A 17,852-nucleotide genomic window follows, 5' to 3' on the forward strand; every position below is an offset into this window, starting at 1 on the left:
CTTCAGAGAGGCCATTTCTGAACCCCACAACTAGATTTGATCCTTACTTGCGGCCTCTGTAATTTCCCTTCATAGCAGTCTAATGTTTTTAAGAACAGGTATTTGTTGACCCTCTGATTCTCTGATGCTCCCACTAGATCGTGTGTTACCTCTAAGGACTCTGTGTGTGTGTGTGTGTGTGTGTGTGTGTGTGCGCTTAGTTGTATCCGACTCTTTGCAACCCCACGGACTGTAGCCCGCCAGGCTCCTTCGTCCATGGCATTTTCTGGGCAAAAATACTGGAGTGGGTTGCCATTTCCTTCTCCAAGGGATTTTCCCGACCCAGAGATCAAACCCATGTCTCTTGCATCTCCTACATTGGCAGGCAGATTCTTTACCACTGCGCCCCCTGCAAAGCCCACATAAGGACTGGACCACATATTCTGGTTACTGTTAGATCTGAGTAGTGAAAGAAGTCGCTCAGTCGTGTCCGACTCTTTGCAACCCCATGGACTGTAGCCCACCAGGCTTCTCCATCCATGGGATTTTCCAGGCATGAGTACTGGAGTGGGTTGCCATTTGACTCAGTAAACGTTTCTGGGACAAACACATAAAGGCAGAGCCAAGGGGATGGCAAGAACTTCTTCTACTTGCAACTAAACTAACTACTCCAGCTTGTCCACAGGGCCACATGTTTTCTGCTCCAACTCCATGGGCATGCACATGGCTGATGCTGATGGGTCTGATCCAGTGTTATCCTTCTAATTATTAAGTCAGTGTGGCTCTATCTTTGCCTAGGGACGGGGTACCCTTCTCTCTATGAACCAGGGTAAAAGTCTTTCTAGAATGTGGGCAGTGAGTGCCCAGGGAGGCCTGGTGCTTTTTTGTGCTATGCTGGAGAACTGACTCAGGGCCTCACTGTCTCCAGGAGCGCCTTACACTTCAGCCTCAGGGTGATGTGCAGCAGGTAGTGCATGCCCTCCGCCGCCTCCTCGGCCACCTCTTTCAGTGGGTCCCCACACAGCAGAGCCATCAGAGCCACCAGGTGTCCAAGTCTTTGGAATCGCACTGGAAGCTGATTAGGAAGCAAAAAAAAAAAAAAAATTAGACTGCACTGCATTTGGTGCCTCAGATTTCAACTGTAGAAGTAATTCTCCTGGAACCTCCTGCTCAAGAGAAGGGCCAGTGTTCTATCCAGCCCTTGGATCTTCTGGGTTAACATTTAACATGTGTAGATACAATATATCCAGCAGATGCTATTACATAGGACAAATTCTAATTTAAGTAAGCAACCTGAAAAATGCTTTGTGTATAAAGATATTCTAGCACTGTTTTTATTATTTTTTCTTTTTAAATATTTATTTATTTTTGGCTGCACTGGGTCTTAGTTGCAGCGTGTGGGATCTTTTGTTGTGGTGTACAGGCTTCTCTAGCTGTGGCTCTCCAGGTCAGTAGTTGCGGCTTACAGGCTTAGTTGCCCTGGGGCATGCGGTATCACAGTTCCCCAACTGGGGATGGAATCAGTGTCCCCTGCACTGGAAGGTGGGCTCAATCACTGGATCACCAGAGAAGTCTCTCTAGCATCGTTTTTAAAGACCACATATTCAAAATAATTGCCAATAGCAATAAGAACTATACTGTTCACGGGGTTCTCAAGACAAGAAAGCTGAAGTGGTTTGTCATTCCCTTCTCCAGTGGACCACGTTTTGTCAGAGGGAACGCACTGGTCATAGCAAACACCCTCTTCCAACAACACAAGAGATGACTCCACACATGGACATCACCAGATGGTGAACACTGAAATCCGATTGATTATATTCTTCGCAGCCAAAAATGGAGAAGCTCTATATGGTCAGTAAAAACAAGACGGGCAGCTGACTGTGGCCCAGATCAGGAACTCCTTATTGCCAAATTCAGACTTAAATTGAAGAAAGTAGGGAAAATGACTAGGCCATTCAGGTATGACCTAAATCAATCCCTTACAATTATACAGTGGAAGCGATAAATAGATTCAAGGGATTAGATCTGATAGAGTGCATGAAGAAATATGGATGGAGATGTATAACACTGTACAGGAGGCGGTGATCAAAACCACCCCCAAGAAAAAGAAGAGCAAAAAGGCAAAATGGTTGTCTGAAGAGGCCTTACAAATAACTGTGAAAAGGCAAAGGAAAAAAGAAAAGATATACTCATCTGAATGCAGAGTTCCAAAGAACAGCAAGGAGAGATAAGAAAGCCTTCCTCAGTGATCAATGCAAAGAAATAGAGGAAAACAATAATATTCTTTTCAAGAAAATTAGAGATACCAAGGGAACATTCCATGCAAAGATGAGCATAATAAAGGACACAAATGGTATGGACCTAACAGAAGCAGAAGATATTAAGAAGAGGTGGCAAGAATACAAGAACTGTACAAAAAAGATATTCATGACCCAGATAATCATGATGGTGTGATCACCCACCTAGTGCCAGACATCCTGGAATGTGCAGTCAAGTGGGCTTTAGGAAGCATCACTACGAACAAAGCTAGTGGAGGTGATGGAATTCCAGTTGAGTTATTTCAAATCCTAAAAGATGCTGCTGTGAAAATGCTGCACTCAATATGCCATCAAATTTGGAAAACTCAGCAGTGGCCACAGGACTGGAAAAGGTCAGTTTTCATTCCAATCCCAAAGAAAGGCAATGCCAAAGAATGCTCACACTACCACACAATTGCACTCATCTCACATGCTAGCAAAGTAATGCTCAAAATTCTCCAAGCCAGGCTTCAACAGTATGTGAACTTAGAAATTCCAGATGTTCAAGCTGGATTTAGAAAAGGCAGAGGAACCAGAGATCAAATTGCCAACATCTTCTGGATCATGGAAAAAGCAAGAGAGTTCCAGAAAAACATCTACTTCCACTTTATTGACTATGCCAAAGCCTTGAACTGTGTGGATCACAACAAACTGGAAAATTCTTCAAGAGATGGGAATACCAGACCACCTGACCTGCCTCTTGAGAAATCTGTATGGAGGTCAGGAAGCAACAGTTAGAACTGGACATGAAACAAGAGACTGATTCCAAATAGGGAAAGGAGTATGTCAAGGCTGTATATTGTCACCCTGCTTATTTAAGTTATGATGCAGAATACATCATGTGTAATGCTTGGCTGGATTAAGCACAAGCTAGAATCAAGATTGCCGGCAGAAATATCAATAACCTCAGATATGCAGATGACACCACCCTTATGGCAGAAAGCAAAGAGGAACTAAAGAGCCTCTTGATGAAAGTGAAAGCAGAGAGTAAAAAAGCTGGCTTGAAACTTAACATTCAAAAAATGAAAATCATGGCATCTGGTCCTATCACTTCATGGCAAATAGATGGGGAAACAATGGAAACAGTGATAGGTTTTACTTTCTTCAGCTCCCACATCACTGCATGGTGATTGCAGCCGTGAAATTAAAAGATGCTTGCTCCTTGGAAGAAAAGTTATGACCAACCTAGACAGCATATTAAAAAGCAGGAGACATTACTTTGCCAACAAAGGTCCGTGTAGTCAAAGCTATGGTTTTTCCAGTGGTCATGTATGGATGTGAGAGTTGGACCATAAAGAAGGCTGCACACGGAAAGATTGATGCTTTTGAACTGTGGTGCTGGAGAAGACTCTTGAGAGTCTCCTGGATAGCAAGGAGATCCAACCAGTCAATACTAAAGGAAATCAGTCCTGAATATTCATTGGAAGGACTGATGCTGAAGCTGAAACTCCAATACTTTGGCTACCTGATGTGAAGAGCTGACTTATTACAAAAGACTCTGATGCTAGGAAATAATGAAGGCAGAAGAAGAAGGGGACGACAGAGGACAAGATGGTTGGATGGCATCACCTACTCATTGGACATGAGTTTGATCAAGCTCTGGGTGAGGAGGAAGGACAGGGAAGCCTGGCGTGCTGTAGTTCATGGAGTCGCAAAGAGTCAGACACAACAGAGTGACTGAACAACAACAAGAACTATGAATACAACCATTAGGAAACAATTATCCCAAGAATTTATACGTTGAGAATAAATTAGCCTTGGTGGTTTAAATGGTAAAGATCTTCCTGCAATGAAGATTCAATCCCTGAGTTCAATCCCTGGGTCAGGCAGATCCTCTGGAGAAGGAAATGGCACCCCTCTCCAGCACTCTTGCTTGGAGAATCCCATGGACAGAGAAGTGTGGCAGTCTGCAATCCATGGGATAACAGTCAGACACAACTGAGTGACTAACTTTCACTTTTCCCTTTTTTCAGGAGTATGTGCTAGTTTGCTAAGTGAAAAAGTCAGATACAAAGTTGAAATATACCAACTGACAATATTTAAAATTTTTATTTATAGATATTTTATCATATTATGGAAAAAAAGTCAAGTAGCTGGTCAAAACCTACCAGAAAAAAATATTATTTAAAATAAATAGTGAAGCAAGTAGGACCAATTTAAAAAAAATGAAGGCAGAAAAGATAAATGAAGTTAAGGGTTTTGTTAGCATGCAGAATGCATGATCATGTTTTACTCAAACTTGGCCACAGAGCTAGGCTTCAGACTTTCTCAGGGTTCACGCATCTAAGAGGATTCACGCTGTCCGTAAAGCAAGAAGCAAATAGCCATACAGAGGCCGCACGCCTGTTCCTAGGATTGAGGCAGAAAGAAATTTCCACTGTGGCTTTTCAGAAAAATACATGGAGATAGCGGAAATAACAGCTTCTACAACCTATGTACACTAAACAGAGAAACATGCAAACTGTATAAGATCTTTCATTCTCTGATAACGTGTTCATTCTTTCAATCAACAAACACTGATGTGTTTGTTGATGTGCCAGGTACTGGTTATGACTATAGCACTTATGGATAAGGCACTTGGACTGTCACTGGGGACTCAGTGAACCTTCCTCAGAAAAATCCAGAAGACTGCACCACACAACATTCTGCATAGAACTTTCGGGATGTTCACAGACCCCTCGGCCACCTAAGTTAAGCACCCTTATGTTGGCAATTCTTGCCGGGAAGAAAATGCTGAGGAGGTTCTGCCGAGCATAGGGGAGATTATGTATAGGAAGAAGTCATTTGAAACTCTTGTCTTTAGTCTGCAGCCAAAATTAGAGTTTGAGGAAGAAGCATGCATTGTGGTCAAACAATAGGGTAGCCAGTGAGCACAGAATAATAAGGTAGTCAGTGATGGCCAGAAGTCATGTGCTCTCTTCGACTAAACAGAGAACAAGGGAAGTAGCATCGTTTGAGGGGCTGAGCTTCAGTAAGGAGGTGGCAAGTTTGGATGTGCTTTCAAAGGGAGAAATAAGAAAGGTAGTGGCATGCTGTCCTTTTGATTGTTAGAATATTCACATCAATGGTAAATTGTCTGAGGAATTCTCATAAAGACCTACTATTCCTACTCTCTCCCAACTTCTCTTCCAATTCCTGGGCCTTATTATGCAGATTGGAGAAATGATGGATGAGAACAGAAGAGACTCCAGTGTGGAGAAGATCTACTGAGGACAGAAAGAGATTTTGTAGATGACAAAAAGGATCAGATCAGGAAAGAGGATCTGAGTTTGGGGAATTCTTTTTAGGAATTATGGGAGAGAATTCAGAACTGGAAAGTGAGAATGCAAAAGGGAAATGAGAGGATTTAAAAAGAGGTATTGTAGAACCATATTCTCTGAGATGCTGGGAGATCTTTAAATTGACTTACATACTTATATTTGCCTGCTACACTTTACTGCTTCAAACTCTTGTGCATCCCTTTGGGTATGCAAGATTATTAAACACAATACCTGGCCTCAAGCTGCTCACTTAGGGGAGAGGAGCAGATAAATGAATAATGCCAAATGTTCTTACATGAGCACCAAGAAGGCACCAGTCTGGGGAGCCATAAACAGGAGGGGACCTGGGCAGTTCAAAGGATAGCTCTGGATCCTGCATCTTCAACTGGAAGTCAACTTACTTGCAGGCTGAGATGTTTGAATAAACACTTCAGAACTTGAGCCATGCTGGCTGTAGCCCGTTCCCGTTCATGGTCTTTGTCTGACTGTAACCAGGGGTCCATGTGCTGTGAAAAAATAAATGGTTAAGCAGCTTGATCTAGGAAAATAACCCAAAAGTCACAAGCTCATATTTTACTAACATTGTTTAATTTCTCTAATACGTACTCAAAGACTTTCTGATAGAACTGGTTTTCTATTGTAATCCTAGAAAATCTTATCACTTAAGATATTTATGCATAACAGGAGGCATTCAATTTGCTTTTACAGAGTATAAATGGAAAACTTGAAACTAACTTTTTACATTAAAAAAAGTGGTTTATCAGGAAGATCTGTGATAACACCATATTCTTTTAGAAGATGTGTGGAGGGAAAAGTCCCACATGTAACTCTGCATGCACGCTCAGTCGCTAAGTCATGTCCAACTCTGTGTGACTCCATGGACTGTGGCCTGCCAGACTCCTCTGGCAAGAATACTGGAGTGGATTGCCATTTCCTGCTCTATGAGATCGTTCCAGTCCACGAATTGAACCTGCATCTCCTGTCTCTCTTGCACTGGACTACCACTGTGCCTTCTGGGAAGTCTGCCACATGTCACTACCATGTCTGAAAACATTTTCTTAAATGACAAACCAGTTCTGGTTGCAAATGAAAGTAGTGGGATGACAAACCACCACAAAGATCTAGGGAGTCAGGTGGTCCAGCTTCTATTGGTGCCTATATTCTAGACTTTATTTTCTCTTCATTCAACTTTCCTCAATTATTTATTCTCTACTTCTGTATGTTTTTAGCCTTATTAAATCTATTTAGGAAAGAAAGAAAATCAATGATGTGCTCTTAAGGAGCTTTGAGGATAGGAAATTACATCTAGAGCCAGACATCCTGGAATGCGAAGTCAAGTGGGCCTTAGGAAGCATCACTATGAACAAAGCTAGTGGAGGTGATGGAATTCCAGTTGAGCTATTTCAAATCCTAAAAGATGATGCTGTGAAAGTGCTGCACTCAATATGCCAGCAAATTTGGAAAACTCAGCAGTGGCCACAGGACTGGAAAAGGTCAGTATTCTTTCCAATTTCAAAGAAAGGCAATGCCAATGAATGTTCAAACTACTTAACTGCACAATTGCACTTATTTCACACACTACTAAAGTAATGCTCAAAATTCTCCAAGCTAGGCTTCAATAGTACATGAACTGTGAACTTCCAGATGTTCAAGCTGGTTTTAGAAAAGGCAGAGGAACCAGAGATCAAATTGCCCAACATCTACTGGATCATCAAAAAAGCAAGACAGTTCCAGAAAAACATCTCTTTCTGCTTTACTAACTATGCCAAAGCCTTTGACTGTGTGGATCTCAACAAACTGGAAAATTCTTCAAGAGATGGGAATACCAGACCACCTGACCTGCCTCTTGAGAAATCTGTGTGGAGGTCAGGAAGCAACAGTTAGAACTGGATATGGAACAACAGACTGATTCCAAATAGGGAAAGGAGTATGTCAAGGCTGTATATTGTCACTCTGCTTATTTAACTTATATGCAGAGTATATTATTGGAAACACTGGGCTGGATGAAGCACAAGCTGGAATCAAGATTGCCAGCAGAAATATCAATAACCTCAGATATGCAGATGACACCACCCTTATGGAAGAAAGCAAAGAGGAACTAAAGAGCCTCTTGATGAAAGTGAAAGAAGAGAGTGAAAAAGCTGGCTTAAAACTCAACATTCAGAAAATGAAGATCATGGCATCTGGTCCTATCACTTCATGGCAAATAGATAGGGAAACAGTGACAGACCTTGTTTTTTGAGCTCCAAAATCACTGCAGATGGTGATTGCAGCCGTGAAATTAAAAGATGCTTGCTCCTTGGAAGAAAAGTTATAACCAACCTAGACCGCATATTAAAAAGCAGATACATTACTTTGCCAACAAAGGTCTGTCTAGTCAAAGCTATGGTTTTTCCAGTGTTCACGTATGGATGTGAGAGTTGAACTATAAAGAAGGCTGAACACTGAAGAATTGATGCTTTTGAACTGTGGTGTTGGAGAAGACTCTTGAGAGTCCCTTGGAATGCAAGCAGATCCAACCAGTCCATCCTAAAGGAGATCAGTCCTGGGTGTTCATTGGAAGGACTGATGCTAAAGCTGAAACTCCAATACTCTGGCCACCTGACTTGAAGAACTGACTCATTTGAAAAGACCCTGATGCTGGGAATGATTGAAGGCAGGAGAGGGGACAACAGAGGATGAGATGGTTGGATGGCATCACAGACTCAATGGACATGAGTTTGAGTAAACTCCAGGAATTGGCGACAGACAGGAAGGCCTGGCGTGCTTCAGTCCATGGGGTCGCAAAGAGTCAGATATGACTGAGCAACTGAACTGAACTGAACTGAGAATGGGAAATTGTATCTGCCTGAAACATTCAGGGAAGGATTCACGGAGGAGGAACTTCACAGAAAGGGTGGCATTTCAGGTAGAAGAAATGGGTTGAATTAAGCTAGGAAGGCAGGAAGGTACAAGGCACAACCAGAAACCCAACGTGGCTGGAGTGTTGATGTATAAATAGAAGAGGGTTGAGAAATAATGTCTGGCTTCCCAGGCGGCTCAGTGCTGAAGAACCTGCCTGCCAATGCTGGAGACGTAGGAGACTGGGTCGAGCCCTGGGTTGGGAAGATCCCCTGGAGGAGGAGATGGCAACTCATTCTAGTATTCTTGCTGGAAAAATCCCATGGACAGAGAAGCCTGACAGGCTACGGTCCATAGAGTCACAAAGAGTTGGACGCGATTGAGCACAGGCGTGAAAAATAACGTTAAGGTCTGTGGTGGCAAAGATTAGTATCCTTCTGTATAAAGGTGCAAACGATTAATAATAGTTTAAAGGATTATCCCTTTCTAGAATAGCTACATCTTAAAAAGGAGAGAGTAAGACGCTTGAACTGCAGTGAATGCACTCCAATGAGTAACACCCTATTGGTGGAATGGCAGCTACTGGAACGGGTACAGGTGATGGCAGGTGGCTATGAATAACCTTGCCTGGTAGGCAGCTGCCTATTTACTCCTTCACGAGGCTGACTCTGTTTTCTTGATCACTTATTGAAGCCCTTCTATAGTAATAAGCAAAAATAATTTAAGGAATAATTATAGCAAGCATTTAAACCATTTTTGAAGGCCATTTATTCAATACTCGTAGTAATTACTATCTCCGTATAAAGGTGAGAAGACAGACCTCCTTGGTGGTCCAGTGGTTAAGAACCTGCATGCCAATACAGGGAACACAGGTTTGATCTCTGGTCCCGGAAGACCTGACATGCCTTGAGGCAACTAGGCCCGTGTGCCACAACTACTAAGTCCATGTACCTAGAGCCTGTGCTTCGCAACTAGAGAAGCCACCTCAATGAGCAGCCCTTGAACCGCAGAGTAGACCCCCTCACCACAACTGGAAAAAGCCTGTGCTTTCGAAGAACAAAGACCCAGTGCAGCCATAAGTAAATAGATAAGTATTTTAAAAATATGAAGACTGCGAGATTAAATTCCTTGCTGAATGTATTTAACCAATGAATGGCAGAGAGTCAGAATTTGAACCCAAGTCTGACTCAACACACAGAGCTGATACTCACCTATTACATAAAGTGAAAGTGAAAGCGTTAGTTCCTCAGTTGCGTCTGACTATTTTCGACCCCATGGACTTGTAGCCCGCCAGACTCTTCTGTCCACGAAATTTTCCAAGTAAGAATACTGGAGTGGGTTGCCATTTTTTACTCCAAGGGATCTTCCTGACCGAGAGATCAAACCTGTGTCTCTTGAATTGCAGGCAGGCTCTTTACCGTCTGAGCCACCAGGGAAGCCCCTACTCGCCTATTATGTTGCCTCCTAAAACTTAACCCTTCCATATTTTTTTCTTCCACTTTCACCAGTTAATAGGAATAGTTACCCATTCTCTCCTAATATCCTGTTTACCTTAAAAACGATGTCAAGATTTTCCAAATGTCGGTCTTTTATCACCAAACTCTGGAGCATCTCAACGAACGCCTGAAATGTCTGCCTGTAGAGACACTGCAAAGGCACAGGATTAGTGAGGACCCCATGGGAAGTTCTCCCACACTGCACACTTTAAGGCTCCCCTGGTTATCTTAGACCTTGCTGCTGCTGCTGCTGCTAAGTCGCTTCAGTCGTGTCCGATTCTGTGTGACCCTATAGACGGCAGCCCACCAGGCTCCCCAGTCCCGGGGATTCTCCAGGCAAGAACACTGGAGTGGGTTGCCATTTCCTTCTCCAATGCATGAAAGTGAAAAGTGAAAGCGAAGTCACTCAGTCGTGTCCGACCCTCAGCAACCCCATGGACTGCAGCCTTCTAGGCTGCTCCGTCCATGGGATTTTCCAGGCAAGAGTACTGGAGTGGGGTGCCATTGCCTTCTCCATCTTAGACCTTACTCAAAGGTAAAGGACCTTTGGGTAAAGCACTAGCAGGCAGTATGTGACTCGAGGTGAAACAATAAATCATCATTTCAAATGGACATCTCAGCCCAGGAACCCAGTTAACTGATTCTCACTACACGTGAGAATTACTTACGCATTATCAACATACTTTTAAAGCTTGACTTGTGAATCCTTCCAATACCTTAAAACCCAAAGTCCCCTTTGACAACTGCTTCACCTTCCAGTTCACCAGCTGCAGAAGGAAGTCCAGCCTTGGCCCTTCCCTTCCTCTTTTCTCTGCTAGAAACCTTTTCTTACAGAGATGTTTACATGTCGTCTCTGCAACTGTCACCTCATCAGGAAGCCTCTCTCTGGCCACCTGATGCATAGGGCTGGGCAACAAGTTCATTTGGTTTTCCCATATTATTGAAAAACTAGGCATATGAACGTTCCTGTCTTATTGTAAAGCCAAAAGCAGGAAAAGAAGGAATGAAGGGAAGAAAACAAAATAAAATGGGATAGAAAACAAAATAAAATGGGATTAAAAACAAAAAAACTATTTAACAACCTATTTTATTCGTCTCCTGCATTGGCAAGCAGATTCTTTGCCAACTGCGCCACCTGGCTGCACCACCTATTTTATTCACCAGACTTTGCTTAAATACTTTTTGGTGAGTTCCAAAAAATCGAATGTACTTTCAAAAAGCCAAAATCAGCTGACCCTGTGGCTGGCGAGTTACTCTAGTAAGGTGTGAGTTACCTCTGAATTGCAGGATCCACTGGGCATGATTTCCTGAAGATGGGTAAGGGTCTTGATAGAGGGCAGAGCGATTACACTTTTGGTGACAAGACTAAACAGGTCAGCTCGATCTTCAGAACCAAACAGCAAGTAGACATCTTGGCAACTAAAAAAAAGACAGTTTGGGAATAGCTAGCTGGGAAGAATCTGATTTGATGTTGATAAGCAGGAATCAAAGTAACCTCAAATAGAAGGAGAGGCTGCTTGGTGTATCATTCTAATGGAGGAGACCAATGGCACACTTGTCAGTCTGTCTGGACAAACCTCACAAGGGTTAAGAGGAGGAGTTTCAGGCTCAGGGCCTCCAACCTGGTCCCTTCCTTTCCCTTCCCAACCCACAAGAGTGACTCCTCGAGCTTTCCTCCAGTTCAACCACAGAAGGAAGCCAGCTAGAGTCTGATACAGCAAACCACAATTTTCCAAAGTGTGTTGTGCTGAATGCTTGTTAGTTTTGAGTTTGGGGACTGGTGGGCAGACCCAAGTTTAAAAATCTTTTAACTACAGGACTTCTTGGGACCTTTAATCAGTTAATGTGCTGTACTAATCTCTAAGAGAGGTAAATAGCAGACAGCCCTTCCAAATTTCTTAGGCCATGGACTTCTGCTGTCATGAAGCATATATGGGAATACCTTTACACTGAATATACTCTGGACATAGCTGAGCTCCACAGAGGTTCTAGTAGGTCTTTGAGATACAGATGGGAACACACACGAAAGCCAGCTTTTTACACAGAAACATGGATTTGACTTCCCCTTCTCTTTCTAAATAGTTTTCAGGAGTTAAAAATAGGAAGCACGTCTGTTGGCTCTGGCACTGGCCCTGAATGAGGAAGCAAGATGCACGCAGAGGGGGCATGCGGGCCTCACCTGAAGTCAGTGATGGTGGTAAAGACCTCCTGGAGCACAGGGCTGAAGAGAGACGGCAGGGGCTCCTCCTCCACCAGTGTCTGCAGTGAGAGGGAAAGGACTTTAGAGAGTCAAGAATGGGCCGAGCCATTAGGCCAGATGGCAGGAGACGTGAACGGTCTGGAAGAACCACGGCAGGTCCTCTGGTAGGCCTGCTCTTGGGTTCCACCGGGCTGGCAGCAGGACTGTGGCCAGGCTAGGAGTTTAGTCTCTGAGGCCTGGCTCTGCCTCTTACTAGCTGTTTGAGCAGATAACTGCCTGTACCTCAGTTTCCTTATCTGTAAAACAAGATAACAGTACTATTTACCTTCATAAGTTGGTTGTGAGAATTAAATGAGCTAATTCATAATACTCAGTGTGTGTGTGTGCTCAGTTGCTTCAGTCTTGTCCAACTCTTTGCAATCCTACGGACTGTAGCCTGTCAGGGATCTCTGTCCATGGGATTTTTCAAGCAAGAATAATGGAGTGGGTTGCCATGCCCTCCTCCAGGGGATCTTCCCAACCCTGGGATCAAACCCACATCTCCTGCGTTGCAGGTGGATTCTTTACCCACTGAGCCAACTGGGAAGCCCATAATACTAAGTAGCCCTCAGCAACTGTGAGATAGTGTCTGTTAGTCATTATTTTCATGACTAGAGATTATTTCCAGTTTAGGCTTCCTAACTCTTCTTGCTACTAAACCAGCCATCTCTGCTCTAGTGCCTAATCTTATTCTAAGTTGCTTGTCCTGGAAAACAAATAACTTCACGGATTCCAAACTGGCAGAGGGAAAGCAGCTTTGCACTACTAAATGAACCTGCAGAGTGGTAGGAAAAAAAGAGGCTCTGGAGCTGGATACACCTGGGTTTGAGCACTGGTTCTGACTCTCTCGCTCTCTGTGACCCTGTGTGTCATATTGAACTTTCCTGTGCCTGAGTTTCCTTATCCGGATGGAGAAGATGAGCTCTATCTCAGGGAGTTGAGCTGAAGAGCAGATGTAAACGGTTGTAGGGGCCTCCTTATGGGACTGTCTACCCAGCCTCTCTGGCAACTGCCTTCGGCCATCAACAGTGGGTGTTCCACAGCCACGTTTCTTTAATATTTATGTATTCGGCTGTGCCAGGTCTTCGCTGCCTCAAGCATGATTTTCCATCTTCATTGTGTCATGCAAGATCTTTAGTAGCAGCATGCAGGATCCTTAGTTGCGACACGTGGGATCTAGTTCCCTGACCAGCATTCAAACTGTGTCCCTTGCATTGGGAGCACAAAGTCTTAGCCACTGGACCACCAGGGAAGTCCACACACAGCAATGTTTCTGCTAAGGCAGTTTGTTTCCGCTAACCACAACTCATCTGTCTAGGAGTACACACCACAAGGTGAACTCACTAGATTCTCTCTCTTAGGAATGCTGAATTGAGACAAGGAGCCTCAATCTCTGGCTGGCTGGTCTATGAAAAGGACAAAACTTAAAATTTGGGAGCACTGCCCTATGGATGGGGTAACCAAAAGAGCAAATTTTGGCAGGACAGAGGTGGGAGGCGGGGAGAGGAAAGAGGAGGAGGAGGGAGAGGGAGGGAGATGGAAATGCACACAAAGGAGGAAAAGAAGTGGAATGCTCTCATTGGGCATGAGGAAATTATTTTGTGTGTGTGTGTGGTTTCATTTCCTTTCTGGAGCAAGATGCTCTTCCTATTACAGGATTCTAGGGAACATGCAGTGATCCTAAGAATAGATCTCCCCTTTTAGGTTTCTCTTGCCTGCCACCCAAAAGATCTCATTTAGAACTTAGGACGGTGCCCAGGAGGCAGTGCTCAACAAACATGCCTGGGCTCTCTTTTGTGCCCTTCTCTGAGTTTTCTCTTTCTCTTTTCTCGTCTCACTTTCCAACTCTGGTCAGATCTCGCAGATGGACTACTTCTTCTTTCTGATTTCCTCATGGAGCTTTCTTACTTATTTGTATGGTTCACAATCTGGAAGGGACAAAGCATCAGACTTGGCCTTCAGGCAGACAGTCGGCCTCTACTCACTCAGATCTACTTCTCTCAAGAGCATCACAGGTTGTCACAGGGACAACCTGGCATTTGGGTGTTAAAAGGTGAGCTCATCATTCTCCCATGCAAAGGACAGGACTCCTCTGCCTCCAATTACTGAGGACGGCATCCTTTCCCAGGCTTGTAAGAGAGATGGTGTGTGGTTTCTCTCCTCTATTTACTTCCCATGTCCAATCTATCACAGTGATAGCCCCTTCCTGCTTTGCACAGATTCTGACTCTCCATCCCTGTACCCATATTCCTATACATATTCCTGTAGCCACTCCCACATGGATGAAGGCAGTGCTTTTTAGCTAAAAACACCAGGCCTGCAGTTCTGATTTTAATCTACCTGACCACTTCTGTCAGAATAATCTTTAAAAAAATTTTTTTTAATTGCAGAATAGTTGATTTATAGTGTTGTGTTAGTTTCAGGTGTACAGAAAAGTGAATCAGTTATACACACACACACTCACACACTCACACGCACACACACACATACATATATATCTCTACTCCTTTTCCCATACAGGTCATTACGGAGTATTGAGTAGAATTCCCTCAGTAGGTTCTTAATAGTTATCTATTTTATATAGTGTATTTATGTATTTATATAGTGTATTTATAGTGTATTTCCAATTTATCCCTCTTCCCTTTTACCCTCTGATACCATAAGTTTGTTTTCTGTCTCTGTGATTCTACTTCTGTTTTTTAAATGTTACTTTGTATTCTTTTATAGATTCCACATATTTGTATCTTTTGTCTTTCTCTAACTTACTTCACCCAGTATGTCTTTTCTTTTTTTTTAATCAGTAAGGTATGAATGGCTTATTATATATTCATAATTATGCTAACCACTATGTGGAGTCAGAAACTGAGAGGCTTTTTGATTCTAAAGTATTTGTGTAGCAGGGACCTCCCGGGGTGACTATCCAAATCACAGCACTCACCCTTTTTCTGGAAGCTGCCTCTAATACACAGGGAGGGAGGGATGCCCAGAAGTCATGGCCTCATAATACCATGCTGCCCCCTGACACGCCCGATCGATGCAGAAATGGAGAAGAGACCCAGCTTGGGCCAAGCAGACTCTCTCCTCCAGAATGTGGAATTAAGGACTGACGGACACGGACAGATTGGGAGCTGCGAGAGGTTAGGGTCATAGTGATGGCAGAGCAGTCCCTGCCTTTGAGACTCCTGGAGGTGTCCTGGAATGGGCTCTTTTGGAGGCTTGATAGGTAAACATCTTGCTTAGACTCTAAGCAAGATATTCCAGCGTCCTTTGTTGGTTTTAATTTTATATGTAATTATTTGGCTGTGCCAGGTCTTTGTTGTGGCATGAGAACTCTTAGCTGTGGCATGTGGGATCCAGTTCCCCGACCAGGTTGAACCTGGGCCCCTTGCATTGGGTTGGGGAGGCCACTGGGCCACCAGGGAAGTCCCCGTCCCTTTGTTTTTAATGTAAGTGAGCCAGAGTTGATCTTCGTTGCTTGCCTCAAGGAGAATCTTAACCAATCTTAAGAAAATGAGACATTTGTTTCAAAGGTTTTAATGAAAGCCATACAGATATTACTATCTCCATTTTCCAAGTGGAGCTAGAGGTTCAGAGAAGCAAAGTGGTTTGTCTAAAACCACAAAGGTTGTGCTTGACAGAACTAGAACTAGAAACTGTGTCCTTTGATTCCTAAAACAGGTCCCTTTCCTCTTCATCATTCTGCTTCAGGGAGCTCAAACTCTCACGTGGACAACAGGACAGATTATTTTCTTATTAGTTCAGTCTACCGTGAACTGCCTGTCCTCCGTATTCCTTGAGCATGCATTATGCATATCATAGAAGAGTCTTCCTAAAACATCACTCTCATCCATTTCTTACCTTGCTGCTCAAGTAACACAGTGCTTCTTCAATGTTGAGTATACTCTTTACCAGATGGCATAGTAGTAGGGTTTTGTGGAGGACCTCGAGGTAGAATTAGGGTGGAGTCTCAAGCTGCCAGAGGAAAACTAAGAGGAATTATGGACAAGTCCAGCTACATTAAAATTCTGCAACAGGAGGACGTTTCTGGTTATCCACTGGTTAGGAATCCACCTTGCAATGCAGGGGACATGGGTTGGAGAACTAAGATCCCAAATGCCTTTGAGGCAAGTTAGCCTGCATCCCACAAGAAGAGAAGCCCCCAGGGTTATGAATAATTCTACCATAACTCAGGATTACTACTTTGCATAGCCAGATCCTAATTTACCCCTCAAAGCCCCTACTCACTGGTTCTTTCTTTGAATCCTATTTATCACTTCCTTTTAAGATTAGATCAGGAGATCTATCTGGATTAATTTCATTCAAATCTTGTCATTACTTTATATCCTGATTGTCACTGTGTTCTTCTCTTTTGTATTAAAGTTCTCCACATATTGTTTACATATTTTTAAAGTAACTGACATAAAATAAACTGTAAATATTTAAAGTGTACAGTTTAATGATTTTGAACATAGGTATGTATGCATGGAATCATCACCACAATCAGGATATGGATCACTCCCAAAAGTTCTCTTGTGCTACCTTGTAAATTCTCCCTCCTGCCTGTCCCCACTCTACTCCCACCTCCAGGAAAGCACTGATGTGATATCACTATAGATAAGTCTTAATTTTCCAGAATTTCATGGAATCACAGGGTATATTCTCTTTCTATCTGGCTTCTTTCACTTAGTATAATTATTTTGAGATTCATCCAAGTTGTACAATGTATTAACAGTTCATCCATTTTCGTTGCTGAGTAGTATTCCATTGTATGGATATACCAAAGTGGTTGATCCACTCACCTGTTGATGGATCTTTGGGTTGTTTCCAGTGTTTAGTTTCTAAACAAATAGAGCTGCTATAAAACACTGGTGTACAAGTCATTGTATGGACATATGCTTCATTTCACCTAGGAATGGAATTGCTGGGTCATATTGACTCAGAGGTTAAAGCGTCTGCTTGCAATGTGGGAGACCTGGGTTTGATCCCTGGGTCGGGAAGATCCCCTGGAAAAGGAAATGGCAACCCACTCCAGTATCCTTGCCTGGAGAATCCCATGGACTGAGGAGCCTGGTGGGCTACAGTCCCCGGGGTCACAAAGAGTCGGACATGACTGAGCGACTTCACTATCACTATCACTGTGGTGAGTATATATTTAACTTTTTAAGAAACTGCCAGGTTTCCAAAATGGCTGTGGGGTACATGGGAGCCTTAGTTGTGCCACGTCCTCCTCACTAACATTCCGTATCACCTTTCTTTCATTTTAGCCAGTCTAGTTGGTGTACAGCTGAATCTCATTGTGTTTTTTTAAAAATATGTATTATTTCTTTATTTGGCTGTGCTGGGTCTTAGTTGCGGCATGTAGACTCTCAGTTGCAGCATGTGGGATCTAGCCCCCTGAACAGGGATTGAACCCAAGCACCCTACTTTAGGAATGTGGCATCTTAGCCACTGGACCACCAGGGAAGTCCCTCTTGTGGTTTTAATTTGCTTTTTCCTAATCATAGTGATGGAGCATGTTTTCATGTGCTTATTTGTAAATCTTCTCTGGTGAAGTACTGTAAGAGTCTTGTCCCCCTTCTTTTCCATATTCTGCTCTCAGCTTCCTTTGCTCTTTTTATTTGGAGACTGAAAAGCCATGAAACTTCTTTCTTTAGAATGACCCTGATTTTCTCCTCAGAACTCTTTTAGCCCCTGCACATGGTCTTGAACAATGATGTACTGACCCCTGGAGTTTTCTGGT

The 17,852-nt window shown here is 43.3% G+C and overlaps 1 protein-coding gene across 2 annotated transcripts in view; it reads right to left on the minus strand.

Annotated features, from left to right (window-relative positions):
- MROH8 (maestro heat like repeat family member 8) overlaps positions 1 to 17,852 on the minus strand; it is a 41,292-nt gene that overhangs the window by 9,857 nt on the left and 13,583 nt on the right. Inside the window, exons 5-9 of one of the 2 annotated variants that reach the window (XM_069548536.1) lie at positions 12,053 to 12,132; positions 11,148 to 11,292; positions 9,929 to 10,024; positions 5,938 to 6,042; positions 919 to 1,054 (exon numbers count right to left, since the gene is read on the minus strand). In XM_069548536.1, the coding sequence (XP_069404637.1) occupies positions 919 to 1,054; positions 5,938 to 6,042; positions 9,929 to 10,024; positions 11,148 to 11,292; positions 12,053 to 12,132 (562 nt within the window). The remainder of the gene's footprint in view (positions 1 to 918; positions 1,055 to 5,937; positions 6,043 to 9,928; positions 10,025 to 11,147; positions 11,293 to 12,052; positions 12,133 to 17,852) is intronic. The other variant, XM_069548537.1, reaches the window with a different exon arrangement.

The sequence above is a fragment of the Ovis canadensis genome, chromosome 13 (assembly GCF_042477335.2).
Source record: "Ovis canadensis isolate MfBH-ARS-UI-01 breed Bighorn chromosome 13, ARS-UI_OviCan_v2, whole genome shotgun sequence".
NCBI classification, from domain to species: Eukaryota; Metazoa; Chordata; class Mammalia; order Artiodactyla; family Bovidae; genus Ovis; species Ovis canadensis.